Here is a 17,436-nt window from a genome sequence, read left to right on the forward strand (position 1 = left end):
GAGAATCCGGGACCAGATGTTGTGATCCCTTTCTGTGTTTAATGATGAACGAGAATCCTTGAAGCTTCAATGCCCATCTGGCCAGTCTGCCGTGAAGGTCGGACTGGTTCATCAGCCATTTGAGCGAAGCGTGGTCAGTTACCACTTCGAATGTTGTGCCTTCAACATACGCTCGGAATTTGCGCACTGCCTCCACCGCTGCCAGACATTCCTGCTCAGTGACCGTGTAGTTTCGCTGAGCCTGTGTAAGCTTCTTCGACATATACGCTATAGGAACTTCATGTCCCTCCTCTGTCTTCTGCATCAGCACCGCTCCTATGCCATGTTGACTTGCGTCACAATGTATGGCGAAAGGCTTGGAGAAGTCGGGACTGTGCAGAACTGGAGCCGAGGAGAGACTCGTTTTTAGAGCGTCGAAGGCCGAGATAGCTTCCTCAGACCAGCAAAACTGACGCTTCTTCTGAAGCATGTCTGTCAACGGTGCAGTCAGCGAAGCGTAATTTGGCACAAATCGCTGATACCACCCACACATCCCAAGAAACCGCCGCAGTTGCCTGACGGTTTTCGGCCGCGGAAAATCTTTGATGGCGTGTACCTTGTCGGGATCGGTACAAATCGTCCCGTTACCGATGATGTGCCCCAAGTATCGAACTTCCTTCATGACAAACTTGCTCTTCCGGATGTTCAACGTCAAGCCAGCGCGTCTCATACAGAGAGCCACTTCGCTTAAGAGCAGCAGGTGCTGATCGAAGGTCTCTGTAATAAGTAGCAAGTCATCTAAATATACAAAGACTTGATGACGTAAGTGAGCAGGGATGACCTTATCCATCAGTCGTTGCATGGTTTGAGGTGCATTGCAGAGCCCAAACGGCATGGTCACAAACTGATAGAGTGGCCGACCTGGGACGGTGAAGGCAGTCTTATCCTTGGACGCCTCATCCAGAGGAATTTGCCAGAACGCATCCTTCAGATCTAAACTCGTAATGAATCTAGCCTTCGGGAGACGACTGAAAATCCCCTCGATGAGAGGTAAAGGATAAGCGTCCTTCACTGTTACACTATTCACTTTACGTGCATCAAGGCAAAGTCGCACTTTACCAGGTTTCACCACAAGGGTAACTGGTGAAGACCAGGCGCTTTGCGATTCTTCGATGACTCCCAAAGCCAGCATCCTATCAATCTCTTCGTAGAGGAGCTTTTCGATGGCGGGAGAGACTGAGAAGTGTCTCTGTTTAATCGGTTTGTTACCGCCGACATCGATGACGTGTGTCGTGAGACTTGTACGTCCTAAGCCCTCCGACTCGAAAGATGGAAAACTGCCAATGACAGCATCGAGCCTTGCTCGCTGGTGTGTCGTCAACTGGTGTTGATTGACGTTCTCAACATTTTCGATAGAACAAATGGAAGGTACAAATAAGTCCTGTGCGAGATCGAACTTGCGCACAAAATCAGCTCCAAGGTAAAGATTTTGCGTTAACGACGGGATAAGGAGGAACGACATCGATTCCGTCCGATCACGAAACGTGATGTCAGCTGACACTCTGCCTACTGTCGAGTGGCTAGTCCCGTCAGCTGTCCTGAGATCGATGCGTAATCTCTCCCACTTGTACCGACCGTCGTTAATAATTTTCCGGGCGAAATCCGAAGCTAAGCAACTTACAGTGGCTCCGGTATCAATCAGTCCTGAAACACGCTCACCCAAGACTGTGACATTCGCATAAGGGCGAATATCATTATTGGGCCGACTCGTGAGAATGGCAGAGTAGTAAAGACGGCGGTTGCGCATTATTCGCATCCAATATTGGCGTAAGCGAAGAGTTGAGCGCTTCGGTTTTTTCGTCGCCATCTCTGCTACTCCGAAGATCCGTTCTCTGGCCGCTTGATATTGTTGCAGTCTTACGTGCAACGGCCTCAGAACCGAAAGCATCGGTTTCCTTGAAACAATTGGTGGTGGGGTCAAATCCGGGTAGGTCATGTTTAAGTTATCGGACCGCTTCAACACGGTAGGTGGACCGAGAGTCGAGGAGACTAGTGTTGTCGTGGCATCTGAGGTTTGCGACTCCCTTCCCCGAGGGAGCGATTTGTCCAGTTTTTTTGCACTGAACAACGAGGACATTGTGGCTTCATGATATTAGGAGTTCCGCAACCGTAGCAAAATCGACGCAACTCCCCCATACAATCCTGCCATTGGTGTCCTAACTCCCCACAATTCCAACAACCCCTGGGCTGTAACGCTTCGACCTCTGCTTCGGGCATGTCATGACGATTCAAGCTGCTGCGTACGCCAAAAGGTTCGGTAGCGTCCACTTCCGACAAATGTCGCTTCGGACCCGAAAATTTAGCTAATTGGCGTACGGCCAAGCGGTCTTGCTCATTCTCGAACTTTTCAACCCATTCACGCAATTCACGAATTGTCGCTAGGTGAATGGGGAAAATAGCCCGCATGATTTCCGGCCGGAGATTGCGCCGTAGAGTCTCCACTAACTCAGCTTCTTTAGGCGGTTGTTGAAGTCGGGACACCCAACGTCGGACATCCTTATAGAATTCATGGAAAGGTTCCCGATCTTTTTGAGTCCGGCTCCGAATTCGCTCCCAAAGATCAATGTCCGGCAAACGATCTCGGAATCGATCTCGGAGAGCGTCCCGCAGATCCGTCCATTGCGCGTCAGGGTTGCCTTGTCGATACTCCCAATACCAGTCAGCCGCTTCCCCAGAGAACAAGGTGTAGGCGAACTCCAAGAGAAGAGAAAAGTTCCCCTGCAGAGTCGAATGAGTCAAAGATTCGACTCTGAAAAGGAACTTCTCTATTGGCAGCGATCCCTCAGAGCCGTCATATTTTAGACCCCACGAGTTTATGATGTGAGTAATTTTGTCTGGGGACATCATGCTGCGTAGTCGTCCTGATGAATTAGAAGGGAGAGTTAACGGGGGTAATGGCGATGAAAGAGAAACAGGTGCCGGGGGGCGATCCACTCTCGGAGGATGTTTAAGCGTGGAAGAACGCTGTTCCTCGTCCAGCACCTCCTTCACAAACATGCTTAATCGCGACATTAATCTAGCTTCTAGATATGACACCGACGGTGATTCCGGTGTCACATCATACGGTCCTCTAACTTGAGTCGCTGTGCTAGAAGTTCCCTGTTGGGTGTTATCTGTCGCCGGATAAGCAGAATCTTCGCAGGTGGCCGAAATCCATCGCTGCTTTGATCGCACCCCTCGATTATGGGTCGACGCCCAGGCCCCTGCCCCTCGTTCATCGCCACTCGGCACCGGGTCACCCTCGTTCTCGGACATTTTGGAGGCGAAGAGAAAATAAAAAAAAAAGAAAATGAATAATGACAAAAAAAAAACCGAATTTAACTGACAGACAACCCGAAAAAAAAAAAAAAAAAATCCCAGCAAAATAGAAGAAAGGAAAACAACAGCCAAGTAGTACCAAAAATGCAGTAAAATGTACTTTGAGGACTCCTCCCTCTCTCAAATTTTCAACTCCATATTCAACTCCCGCAGAACTCTCGGATGACCAAAATGCCATCCCAACCTCATAAATTTTCTCATCTGTGTGCAGAACTTCCACACACAGTGTTTTCCAAGAAGAGACAACAATCGAGTTGCTCCCCGTCGCAGAATATTAAATAAAAGAACAAGCAAAAAGGGAACGCGAGAATTCAATCTTCCTCGTCTGGAGTCAGAGAACAAAGTGAAGATGAATCATTGAGGACGGAATGGCACAGCATATAGCCGACTACCTCCGTATTCCATCAAGGATCCATCTCACCCGTCACTTCATCCCTACAAAGAAGAAAGAATATTTAATTTTCTTCAAATCTGAATCGAAGAGATAGCCGTTTCACATAAAGGTAGGGAAGGACACTCCTCAGAAGCTCGGACGGCAATACCTTTCAGCTTATAGCCGCAAAGGCCCGTAGATCCAGAGGCTTCTGGGAGGCAATCACCTACGAGACGTTAAGTCTCAAGACAAACACAACAAACGACTAGCTCTTTTGGTATTCTACCAAGGATAGGGGAGGAAACTCTACGTTACAAGGTGGGAAAGGAAATTGAGGCTTAGGAACACTTGCTTCCGGGGAAAAAGGCGTGAAACCTAAAACTAGAAATCTGAAGACAAGTGTACGTGGAGCCTAGCCGGGAACAATATTGAGAATCTATTGATTCTCTATCCGACACCACCAAACGAAGTTGTGAGCCGGAATAGGCTATCTTCCACATGATTCAGGAAACCTGTAAATAATAAATTATGCCTGAATCCAGGAAATGTTGTGCCCCACGTTGGGCGCCATTTGTAAAGATTCTAGTAGAGTAAGGAGATCCAGTAGATCCCTTGAGTGGCCGATAACGACCTAGAGGGCAGAGCTATCCCAAAAAAACTAAACAATTTGGCAAAATTTGACCGTGAAGGTCCGCCCACGAAGATTGCAGCTCTATCAAAGCTCTCGGTCGACACGTTCTTGCACGCCTCTGTGCTAGCCAGGCTCGGGAATGTGGGGGGGTCCTTTGAGCGCTTTGATCCCTCACGCTTCATTACTAAAAATAACGTGTCTTTACCGGTGCGTGGGTCCGCACCGGATTTTAAAATCGAATTTTACGTAAGAATTCGCGACGGCCTATCGAATAAAACCAGAACGCGAGCTAAATTGGAAAATAAAAAAAAAACGGCTCGACCGCGCGCGTGGAGCCGTTTGTCTCCGGACCCGAGTGCCGCGATCAAGTATTGGAAAATCTACGACGGATCACCTTCCCGATTGCCGTCCCCTCCGCCTTAGATCTTGAACGAGGCGCGGCCGGTGAGGTTCCCACCCTTCCTCGACATCCTCCGGCCAGTTATTCTTTTAGAGGATGTCCCTTTTGTAAGAATTCCGCGGGAGTAAGGAGGAACTAAGGGGAGGGAGTCCTCAAACTACTTCCGATTATTCCAACATTATTTATACAATTCCGTAAGATTTATTATAAACACCTCAAGTAAAAATAAAAATAAACAGTGGTTCAAATTCAGAAGAAATAAAAAAAAAAGAAAATACTAAAACAAATAAAAAAAATAAATAAAAAATAAAAAGAAAGTAAAATAAAAAAAAAGGAAATTCAAACAATTACTCACTCTAGTCGTCACGCCGAGCTCGGTTGGCGGCTGGTGTACAAGTCTAAAAAAAAACCAAAATTTTATCAAGAATATGACTAAACAATGTACATGCATGTATCAATAGCACTTAGCGTAGGTCATGCAAGTAGCAGCTTTGGCCGTTGTGCATGCTCTGTGTCCTTTTACGTCAACAGTGATGATATACACGAAATATTGAATGCATAAAAATCTGATCGCTATTTATGTCACAGGACATCATCAATATCTAACGCACTGAATTTTTTATTCTTGTGTAAAGTGCTTGCATAATTTTAGATTTGTTCTAATTTATATGACACACATTTCCCGTTAGAGCATTAATAAAAGAGTAAAATTCACTGGAATATTAATTCTATTCGTTTTCTACTTTCGCCTTAATTCAATTACAAATTAGGCATAAATCCAGGTTTCTATCACTCACTTTCTTATTTGCCCCTTCTGTTTATAATCCACTTAACTTTCAAAATATTTTTATCGAAACAAGCACTCTACTAAACTTCACTTTCTTTTTCGCTTCGTCTCCTCCACTCCAAACGAAAAGACTCCCTTCGTGCTCTTCCTCCGTTGCTCCTCCAATCTTTCCACTTCCTCGTTTTCTTTTTCTCCGACTTCTCCCAATCTTGTCACCTCCTTGCTCCTTCAACTTGTCTACCTACTCTCTTTCTTTTTCTCCAACTTCTCCAAATCTTTTTGTCTTCTTGTTGCTCCCTCCACTTGTCCACCTCCTTCAACGCCAAATCCAAAACTCCCAGTTATTTTTCTGTGCACCGTTTCCCTCACCAAGTAACATTCTCCTCGTTCTCTCTTCGTGCACCGCTTCTATTCCCGCTACATAGCCTTTCTCACTCGCTAGGCAATGTTGCGGCAACATGCGCATGCGCCTGCGGATGCGGCAAATCATTCCCCTCCTGTCAAGATCAATTCGCTTGAATACATTGAATAATGTGCAATCTGCGGCGAACTTTAAGGCAATTGCACACTATTAAATGCATTGTTTAAGCAAATTAATTAAGAAAGAGCCGAATGAAATTCCGCTCCCGTCGCGCAGCCGCGGTCACTACAATGCATACATAAATTCTTCGCCATTTCCCGAGACAATCCACTAAGCAAAAGAAGTTCGCTAGTACGCAGCATGAGTATGTATGTTGTCGGGCCGTGCATTTTATAGGGAAAACGAGAACAGAAAAGAACAATCACCATTTTTGATGTTCGATTTTTATGTACTACAATTGAATAATACCTAAATAGGTTTTAAAATTCCGAGAATTCAAAGGTCACCGTTTTTTGTAAGGACAATTTTAAAAAACGTTGAATTTGCTTCAAGACTCGGTGTCCTCCAATAAATGCTATGGGTAACGTTGAATGCCAAAACTGCGTTCAGTTCTAAGAATAGACAATAGACAACATAACTTACGATTTAATGGGGCTAAAAATGTGCAGCGGCTTGAGTGCTTTATTGCGGGAGTAGTCCCGATGGACATTTTGACAATGAATTTACCTGAAAGGGATGCGAAATACCGAAAAGCGGTAAAACGGGAGTAACTGCAACTCTTTTCTTCCCTTTGGATTCTTCTAGATTTGTAATAATTTTACTTCCAGCTAAATCTAATGCCTAATAGCAATCAATAATATATCAAGGTGGTCGGATATGATGTTTCTACCTTGAAACATTAGAGTAAATTTAACGTCAATATTAAAAGCTGTAAAGTAATGACCCCACACTGCTAAAAGATCCCTAGTGCTTTTGCCTTGCATTATCGAGGATAAAAAAAATTGCACCTGAAACGAAGATGCTTCGCGTATTTATGTTTTTCATCATTTACTCCCTGCTCGCATCCTTCCAGCGGTTTAATCTTTTCGGTTTTTTTTTTGTTTTCAAGCAGGTGGAAATTTTCAAAAGACTGAGAATTAGCTCACTTTATCTAGGTCTCCTTTCTTCCATCCGCTGTATTCGTAACTGTGCCTTCCCAACTTCTGCTTTTCACAGTTTACCTGAATTCCTACGATCATGGAGTCGATCGCATCCCAGACCCCCTGACATGCTAACATTCTCCGGACAATATTTTCCGGTAATAGCACTTAGAGTTTCCTCTAAGTTTCTCCTTAGACATTGGAAGACATTGGAAGAATTCGTAAAGGTATTGATGGTATCGTTCGTGACCCGTGAGAAACTGGATGATATAATTGATTTGCGCCAACGATCAATCTGTAAGTCCAACTATTCTTTTCTGCCTATTCCCATTGCTGTTGCCATCTATTTATGGAACTTTCTTTCGGCGGGAAGATGGACCTGACGTCATATATGTTCATCATCTTGTCTGTCAAGATGTCAATCGGCACCATACTTGAGATGATGAACGCCACATCATCTGAGACCGTTTTGAAAGCAGAACAAACCCTTAGCGCTGTGCTTCTGTAGACTTAGTTTGTATGCGTTACCTAAAATATGTAGCATTGTTTCCCAAACTGGGAGTGCGTACATTGAGATGGTTATAAGCAAGTACGCCGCGGACTCCTACATTCGGCATCATTCTTGTTAGAGCCATACCCGCGGTGAGTGCTTTTTCACAAGTATACTCTACATCCTGGTTAAAATTCAGCTCTGCATCTATCGTTACTTTCAAGTATCTGACAGAAGTGATGATTAATTCCCGATTTTAATACGGGTCCAACTTCTTTTACGCAAATGCTACCCTAGGTATAGGGATCTTCCAATAGGAGAACAACTTCAAGTACACTTTCTTCTCGATACGAGAATGGTTATACCCCGATAGGTTCAAGTCAATACACGACGCGGTTTGATGTGATCCAATATCCCTCCAATTCGATGCATTGTCTTCCAGTTGTAATTGCGTACATAACATTAAAATATAAGTTCGAATTTGATTGGTTTTCAATTAAAATCACTTAATTTTTTCTTTTGTGTCAATATTTTTTTTGAAGTCGGTTATCTTCATTTTCTTTGCCTAGCCTTTTTCGTTTTTGGTTGAACCTAAGTATGATCATATAAAAGTACTGTTTAATACCTTTCTAGCACACCTTTCAGCATCGTAATACCGCTTCCGACAGGATTGAATACGAAGCATCAGACTTTAAAGTTTGGTGGAAGTCCTACTATTATTAGTAAAGTTATAGTAGGTCATCCTCGTCATCGCCTAGCCAAGGGTAAAATTGTACGCGGCCATGAGAGGAATCGGTATCTCGACAAAATTGATAAGACTGACTAGGCTGACCCTGACCAATGGGCAAGGCCAAATCAAATCAGCAGGATCACTCTAGAGAACACTCAACATCAACAACGGTCTAAGACAAGTGGACGCGCTAGCATGCGTCCTCTTTAACCTGGACCAGGAGGAAATGATCCGTTATGTAGATATTAATGCGGGATGCACCTTCCTCTTCAAGTCCACCCAACTACTGGCCTATGCTAACGATATTGACATTATCGAAAAGACGCCCCGAGATGTGCAAAGTGCCTTCATTCAGATCGAGCAGGGGGCTGTATATTAATGAAGGCGAAACGAATTATCTCTAAAAGCGAAAGAACCAACAGCCTCAAATGGCTCTAGTCAAACGAGAACAATAAAAATGGGTGCTAATAAATTTGACACTGTTGATAATTTCTCTTATGTAGGAAATGATAACAGCTGTGACGATGAAACACCTCACCTTAGGGTCCAAGCTCTTACTGTCTTTATGTTTTCCTTCTTCTTAAAAAGAAAAAGTACAAATTCTTGGCTGCGTTCAATAGAAGAATCCCCTGAAGAATTGTTGGCCCCCTACATGAAGATGGACGTTTCCATAGCTTCTATAACGATAAAAGTTATAAACGATACCATGAGTGTCTAGTTGTGGATAAAATGTGGTGTGCAAGTCACTTAATCCATATGAGTGAGGATGATTCAGCCCAGAAGGTCTATAAGGGCAAGAAGCGATAACCTAGGCCAGGACATTAGACAGCTTTTATGAATATCGAGTTGAGTTGAGACAAGATATATATAAATCGAACTATCATGTACCCAAATATTCTTCCAGCAGGCTCTCCACACACCCACAGGAGGGTGTAAATGTCTTTCCGACTTATAACTATGCAGGGTATGAAAAGTTTGGCTTATTAAGAAATAGGTCCCACTTATAACGATTGTTTCAAAGTGCGGAAATGAAGGTTAAAAAATAGGGAGCCAAACTGTAGTAGGCTTCATTCTCTGAAAATCCCCATAAAACACACCCTATGCCGATATTGTTTCAAATATAATAATATTAATTTTGAGAAGTTACTGGGGACCTCACCCAAGAACCCTCCAACAGTACAAATTAATAAATTAATCAAAGGTTTAGGTTCGATTAGAAATTGTTACATTTTACCATTTTGTTTGAACAGATATAGCCTTATATTTTAAATATGGCATTTTTCATCCTTGAAATTCAATTATCAAGGTATCATTTCTTCCTTGGTTGGTTGATGATGGAAAATTATCAATCTCGATTGTAAGCGGAAATCCAATCTAGTACAGTTTCATGTCCTATAGAGTGAATATTATAATACTAGTTGAGAGCAATCATCTCTATCCTTGGGTAGGCGAGTATTTCGGAGGTTACTTCCAACGGGGCGAAACGTACTATCCCATTTTTCAACAAGATTTCCGCTTGTTGAGTTTGTTGTAGTGATATTTGAATTGAGTTACGTCCTTCGCTATGGAAACCGCATTGAATACATGCCAAAATATGAATTCAAGCCTTATCACAGGGTATCCACTTCGAAAAGAAGGTAGCGTTGAACAACACTAGAATGGATGATCACAAATGATTCGAAATTAGACTATGATTGGCTGAGAAAAGGTTGAAAATCATTATAATAATAAAGATGTAGCGGTACGGAAAGCAGCAAAGTATAAATAGTTCATGCATGCATAATAGCTGCAAACGGCTAAGCAAACCTAAATCGAAATAAATGTTCGTTCCCTATGTAGATGAAAGATCCATTAAAATAATTATATTGTACTGGGATATACTGTACTTTCAATAGCTGACTTCGGTACTTCAAAATGCCAATTATTGTTTTGGCAGTTGCATTTTTCATTTCTGATCAATTTATCTAAAATTTTACTATTAATTTCAAACAATTGAAAGGTTTTGAACTTTTGTAATAAACAGGCGACCAAGTGACGAGTGATATACAGTGTCAGCATCAAGGTGGAACCTGTGAGTTCTTCCTTATATGTTGGATGTCGAATGGTCTCCTTCACGGAACCTGTGGTGGACTTTTGCGAGGATGCTGTCATCGTACAGCAAAATCAGCAAACCTTGGCACATCTGACTTCACCAATGCCATTGACTTAACAGATCTTCCAAATAAAGACTACGGACCAGTAATAAACGACCCTAGTGAGTGACAAACAGCCCGCCACATCCGTTTTGAAGCCAAACGCAATAAATTCTTAGAATCTGTTACGAGTTCATTTGTTTAATAATATAAATTACACTAGAAAGAATGTTTCCCATTGAAAATTGAAATGTACTTGTAATAAACGGCTTCAAAACTGATATGACGCAGGGATACATGTGACATCACAATTGCTATATTATCTAGAATTTTCCGCTCATAGTTTGGGGTGGCAAAGACGCCATCCGTTTACCCTTTTTGTCGAGTCATTTTGAATAAATTGAAAGAGATACATTTCGGTAAGAAAATCGTAAATTGGTGAACTAATTTTGAAATTTAAAAGTTTAACCAATACCATAAATAAATATCATATAAAAATTGAATTAATTTCCACAAAATGACAAAAAGTTACAGTTACGAAACATGGACAGAAAACTAAACGATTGGCATCTTTTATTCATCTGGTTGTTAGAAATTAAAGTAGAATTTTGAAATTCTTTAATAATTGAAATTGCATGCAGTTCCAAGCTTGATTCCAAATTATTTTCAAATATTTATGATATTACTTTGTATCTTTCATTTTAATTAATAAATTTTATGATGTTTTTGCATGTGATTTGTTGTTGTTGCAATAATATCCATTAATACTCTAAGTTTGGTGTGGATTGGAAGATCTGTTTGAAGTTCTGGCTTTGTGAAGGGGAGTTGCGCTTATATTACCCTCAATTGCCTAATTTAAAGTGAATAAATTGTAGATTAAAGCTTGATATAGAATAGTCTTCCATACAAACATTTTGTATTATTTATAACTAACTGTACGCTCCTGCCTATTTTTCCAGGCTGTGGAATTTCTTTGCACAAGCAAACCGCCCAAAGACGTATTGTCGGAGGAGATGACGCTGGATTCGGATCTTTTCCGTGGCAAGCATATATCCGAATTGGTTCGTCGAGGTGAGTAATATTTATCGAGAAAGGAGGTCACATTCTTAACCATTCTATCATAACTATAACATGCTCGCCAAATGTTTTACATGAGTTTATAAACGGTTTGAATTCATCTTTTCCCACTTCTTGACATTCCAATCTTATTTCTCCTATACAAACTATAAAATGAAGATGCCAATAAAAACAGATATGTTAATGATTATTTATTGCACAAATATCGTATAAATTTTCCCATATAATTACCACAATTATCGCTGAACTTCCTCATTTTTCAATTCTCCAATTACATGTGCACTTGTGCTTATATGCAGCCGGGACCGCAAGAAAACATGAATAAGGCTCTAATAGATCATAATAAAAAGTACATAGAGAATGGTGTCGAAAGTTAGAGGAAAGTGGATTTACATTCATCCAATATTTGGATGTAACAAACATACGTAATTTTATTATCTGCATGAACTTACTTGCAGTAAACACAAATTCTTACACAAGTTATGATTTGCAAGATGACGCGACGATTTATAGTAGTTACGAGTAAACTACATTTCATAATTCTCGACGTGGTTCCAGCAAACAAAAGATCTACTGGCGATAATTCGATTTATTGGAATTTCAATGGTCAAGAGTTATAGTAATTTAATCAGGAAAGATATTTCTTTACCCAATTTAGGAATGAATAATCTGACAACCAATTAAACTTTGCGCTCTTGGACTTTACGCATTTTCCCGAGCCATTGAATAGTAAACCGCATTGCTGTGCCTAGTCTGATAAACGCCTTGAAAGAACATTGTCAAAAACACATCATCAAGTGCGGTAACAACTATGCATTGAATTAAAACGTTTTAGAAACTTCAATTTGTGATTTAATACAGAAAAAAGGACAACGTTTGATAGGGACAAAAACTAGCCTGCTTTCCGTTGACGAAGCTCTCTAAATGTTCTTTAATGTTATCGAGGATTATTCTAGCTTTATTTCAAATTGTCATACGCAGATACCCTCCTGCCATTTGCGACCACAACCAAGTTGCTTCGTTATGCGGTATTCACTTCTGAAGTTCTCCCACAACAGTTGGATCATACAAGCGGTTGATGTTGAACGTGGGTGGTCGTATCTCTTTAACCCTGCGAGAAGTAGTGGACGCAAGTGAAGCGATGTCAGCGCGCCTCTTGTTATGAACATCCAGAAGACAACGCCTTAATCTACTGTTGGTCGCGCACTTATCGATCTGATTGCTCGCACAGTGTCGACCAGTTCAAACCCATTTGACCCTATCGCAAGTTCTGTGCTCGAACACTGTAGATCCAGAAATCCACGAACCAGAAATCATGGCATTCTGATCACCCACCACGATCAAAACGTCGCCCTTAAGAAACCTCTCCTGAACTGCCTCCACTAGGTGGGAAGCTTCCGTTGGTGCATAACGTTGTACAGTTATGCTGCTCCTTAACGTGGAGCGGAATTTTGCAGTCAGAAGTCTGTCAAAAGGGCGCGCAAGAGAGCACACCATGCGAGAGCCGTCAGATAAAAACTCGAGACTGGGTTTGCGTCTGCTGCAAAGGCACATCGCCAATCATGGCAAGAGGGAGTGCAGTGCTGTCTATCTTACTTCGTTGGGGTCCATAATAGTCCAGCTTATATCGGTGGAATTCTTACCATAGTTCGGTTTCGATAGTCAAACTTTGATATGAAATCAGTCCCCATCCGAAGCGTTGATGACGCTTGGCTAGTTTTGAAACTTCAAAAGAGAATATTGGAGCGGATCACCAGAGAGCAACCAGATTTTAGACAAAAACGGTAACATTACCGATACCGAGAAGAATAGGTGTCGTTTCGTTGTGCTCATCTGCTGATTCTTAGCGTATCATCTTAGTTCATGATACTTGTGTTCTCTGGCTCAGGTTCGTCTTTCGATTAGTAGCTAGCAGGCTTGGTTTTTCTTGTTAATCGCAGCTGGGTAGGCCTCGTTGAACCATTCGTTACCGTTCCTCCGTTCTACCTGCCTGCGAGTGTTTTTGGCTGCACTCTGGATACCATTCCTATTTTCCGCCACATTTCAACACTACTTTCCTCAGGACCAGCGTTGTAGTGCGTCCACATGTGCATTGATTTTGGACATGTAAGCCACTTTGGCCGTGTCGTCTTTCAACTTTTCCACATCGATTTTAGGAGCCTTTTATTCTCCCAATAATTCATCAGTGTCATTGGAGGGCAATTCGTCAAAAATTTTGTCCAATCGGCGATATTTGCCGCTGGTAAATAATGTGTAATTTCCGTAATCATTTACTTCGCTCCCGAGCTGTTGCGTTTCTTTTAGCGCGAGGTTGCTAATGTTGTTACGGGATACTTTCATGAGAAGCTTTTCGATAGCAGGCCTGTCAACGTTAAAATACAGGAGATGTTTCACAGGATTTGTACTAGCCGTGTACCAGATTACAGAGTCACCCAGTAATCATCACTATCATTTGACCAGCATACTAGTTTCTCTGGAATATTGAAAAGTTTCTCGAGGAGCAGCCCGTAAAGGACTGAGAATCGTGGTGAAGTGCTTCTTTTTTCATTTCAACTGCTCAAAGTCTTTCATAGGAAAATCAAAAGTTTTACGGCATTATGCGAAGCTCGTTATTTGGGATAGCAAAGCCCCCGCGGTAGCCTGTGTTTCCCTCACCAACACAATGTTAACACCGCTTTTGTTACGCATATTCAAAAGATTATTTGATCCATGTGTCGTTAGAGTGCTGGGCTGTCCTAGTAGAAGGTAGCGGTTAAAATCTCACTGGTGGCAGAGGGATTTGTTATTGTGACTGGATGTCGGATACCAGTTGACTGAGCTGTGAATGAGTACCTGAGTCAAATCAGGGTAATAATCTCAGGCGAGCGCAATGCTGACCACATTGCCTCCTACATGCTACCCTGTAGTATACCGTTATGGTTTTGAATGAAGTGCTCTAACACACTTCAAGGTCCTGATCCAATATGGATGGTTGCGCCAACGATTATTATTATTGTTTGATCGATTACTCTTCTACTTTGTACCCAAAGTTGAAGCGGCAGAAACTGATGTTGGTGGCAAATCTCCAAACGTGACATCACCCTACACATAAATTTGTCTGTAATTACAAGGAATATTACAAGGAATATTACAAGGAATTACAAGGAATATTTTGAAACATATAATTTATCATAAAATGAATTTGATAACTGTTTGTTGGATATTCATTAGAGACGGCTTGCTTGCACTGGTCGTACTTATTCATTTCTTTAAAAATAAAAAATAATAAAATTACAATGAGCTCTGAAAATCGCAAAGATTCGACGCAACAACTCAGTTTCAAAACAGGTATGTCTTGACCGCAACCCTGATTAAAACTTACGTAACTTTTACGGGAAGAGTAAAAAAACTACTGCTCATTAGAAAAAAACTTTTATCCCGTGTTGATTTAATAGTTGTATTATTTTCATCTACAGATTTGGCAATGGGTCCTGTTGGTCATTCTTGGAAATATTTATATTCAGAGTTTTTCCCTTTTCAATGGTTATTGACACTCGCCACCAAACCACTCGTTCATCTTCCGGCGTTCTACGCTGGGGTTGCTACCCGATAGTTTTCTTCGCAGCTGCTTTGTGGATTTCGACAGAACCCCTTTTTGGTTAACATTCTCAATTTCCTGATGCTGACTAAACATTCGTTGAATATGGTGTTGTGATGTTGAAAGCTGTTTCATCGTGTTGTTTCCGCCATTCGTTTCAAAGTAACGCAAAATACGCCACCATCTGTCAGTGTTATCCAGAATTATAGTCAATCTTAACTTGCTTTAACTTCACCTACAATCTTAAGTTGCCGATGAGCCGCGCAGTCCATCTTCCACTTGGCTGGTTTTCCCAAGAGAGTTGCGGTTGTAAACGTCTTTATATTCCTTACCAAGGAGGGCAGTTAACCCCATGAGTGTTTTACGTAGGTACCTGTCGTGGAGACTTAATCCTACGGTCCTCTTCAGACACGGATTGATTTTGTGACCGCAGTCAGAGCCCCGCTCAGACAAGCAACAACGGTACCAGTCTATACTAAGTGCATGGCTTAGCATTCATACTGGTGGATTCAATAATTACCTAAATCTCTAGCGAACTAAGGAGTACGGCACCCGTGTTGAAACGCAACACCACGCCTAGGTCCGAAGGTCTCCTCTCGCTTGAGCACAACCACCATGAAACTCCCACTAGGGGGGCCAACCGCAAACAACCGAGCTGAACTCAAATACAACCGGAGTTCACCCGAAGTATGAGAGTCCAGCGGGTATCCCGGTTCTCATGGTACCAGGGGTATGGTAAGGTTTCTTGACCAATTTGTCACTTTAGATGAGTTCCCGTGCAGACTCGGGTCTGATCGCCCTAATTAGGCCTTTGGAGCATTCGCCTACTGCATCACTATCGGTTCAGCGAGTCTACTCCGGGTACTTTTCAGTCACATCAAGGATACAGAATGATGGATATCCATACGTCGGTTCAGGGTCTTTTTTCTCTTTGCTATTCAGCAAGCCTCACCACCTTCCAGTGGAAAGGAGAAATGCCCCTTTGAGGCTAGGGTTGAATGCGGCCTGGTTATATATCTCTATCGTGATGCCATCTGTGTTAATCAGGGATATCGAAGTGGCTCAATAGCCAAAAAGGTGAGTCCAAATCGGATTGGTAAGGTGGCGGGGAGGGTGATAACTTCTCTCCATTTCATTTTTGGAGTTCAACAACTTTATGCACTGTAGCTTAAAGATATTGACAGCGCCACAGCTGAGCAGCAAGTACTTCGCTTTTCCAAGCATTCCTGTCATCGGCGCCCATGTTGAAGCAGCGTTCCGGGAGTATCCTGGACGAAATTCATTGTCATGGGAGGTTTAATGTTCAGTTTGAAAAGTCGTTGACGTGCGGGAAAGAATTTGATACCTTGGTGGCGGCAATATTGTCGACCCTCATTTTGATGTACCTGAGTACTGAGAATAATAGTTACAACCGAAAACAAAGCCGGCTTCAATATCCTGCGCAAGATTTTTTGAGGGTTTCCGTGCTGCTTCATTTCTCACGGAGGCTGTTGAGTTCAAACGATTCTGTCTCTTGTTGGGTAAGACTTTTTCTGAAGATTTGTCCAACCAATGGTGGTGTTCTAACTTTCATGAAGTGACAGTAACAATATAGGACAACTGAATATCTGCCTGTCGAAGAGAAAGAAGAATATGATGAGTTACCCTCGTCACCAAATATAAGATAGAAAAGATCAATGAAAGGGAATCGCAAGAAAACAACTTGCCTTGCTTGAAATTAGAAAAGTTGACAAAAATAATGGAATGGGAACGAAAAAAATGCAGCGGCAGTCTATGTAGTTTCTCCAATAGTTCAAATGTAATCACCTCGTCTTCCTGACAATGAGAAAGAATGAATTAATTTGAAACGACAGAATCGATATCCACAAATGATAAGGAAAGTCATCTGCTATAAGCTCGTATTTTCAGAGACTTCTAGAAGGCTACCACGCGTGCTGTGTATGCTTCAGGACAATGACAGGAATGCGGAGGCAGATGGAGGAGAGGGGAGAAAACTCTACTTCACCCGGTTGAATTTGAATGGGGCAAATGAACACCTTCTTCAAAGGTAAAATGTGTGTATACCGAAACTAAAAGACGAAGTCAAGTGTGTATTAAGCCTAGGCGGGATGCCCCCCCCCCCCCTCTTGATTGATGTCATTTCTATCCGGCAAGCTATAAACGCAATTTGTACCCAGGATAACTAATATAGACCGCCACTTGCAACGAGCACATGCGTTTTGGATAGCCAAAATGATCATGCGGGCTGAGTATCATAACCGCGGTCGATTTTCGCGGCTTTGCTTAGATGGTCTTTTATTCAACGTCAAACAGTATGAGCGAGTAGTACTTTTTGTTTCTCAAGGTTCAGTTTATTTGAGGTTAACCGATAAATTTGCGCAA

General features: G+C 42.1%; 1 protein-coding gene across 3 annotated transcripts in view; it reads left to right on the forward strand.

The window, feature by feature from the left end:
* The window catches only part of LOC119646134, a 106,951-nt gene that overhangs the window by 73,776 nt on the left and 15,739 nt on the right, over positions 1–17,436 (forward strand). For 2 of the 3 annotated variants that reach the window (XM_038046485.1, XM_038046484.1), the window contains exons 5-6: positions 10,292–10,522; positions 11,360–11,471. In XM_038046485.1, coding sequence (XP_037902413.1) covers positions 10,292–10,522; positions 11,360–11,471 — 343 coding nt within the window. The remainder of the gene's footprint in view (positions 1–10,291; positions 10,523–11,359; positions 11,472–17,436) is intronic. The other variant, XM_038046486.1, reaches the window with a different exon arrangement.

Source organism: Hermetia illucens, chromosome 1, assembly GCF_905115235.1.
Source record: "Hermetia illucens chromosome 1, iHerIll2.2.curated.20191125, whole genome shotgun sequence".
Classification (NCBI taxonomy): domain Eukaryota; kingdom Metazoa; phylum Arthropoda; class Insecta; order Diptera; family Stratiomyidae; genus Hermetia; species Hermetia illucens.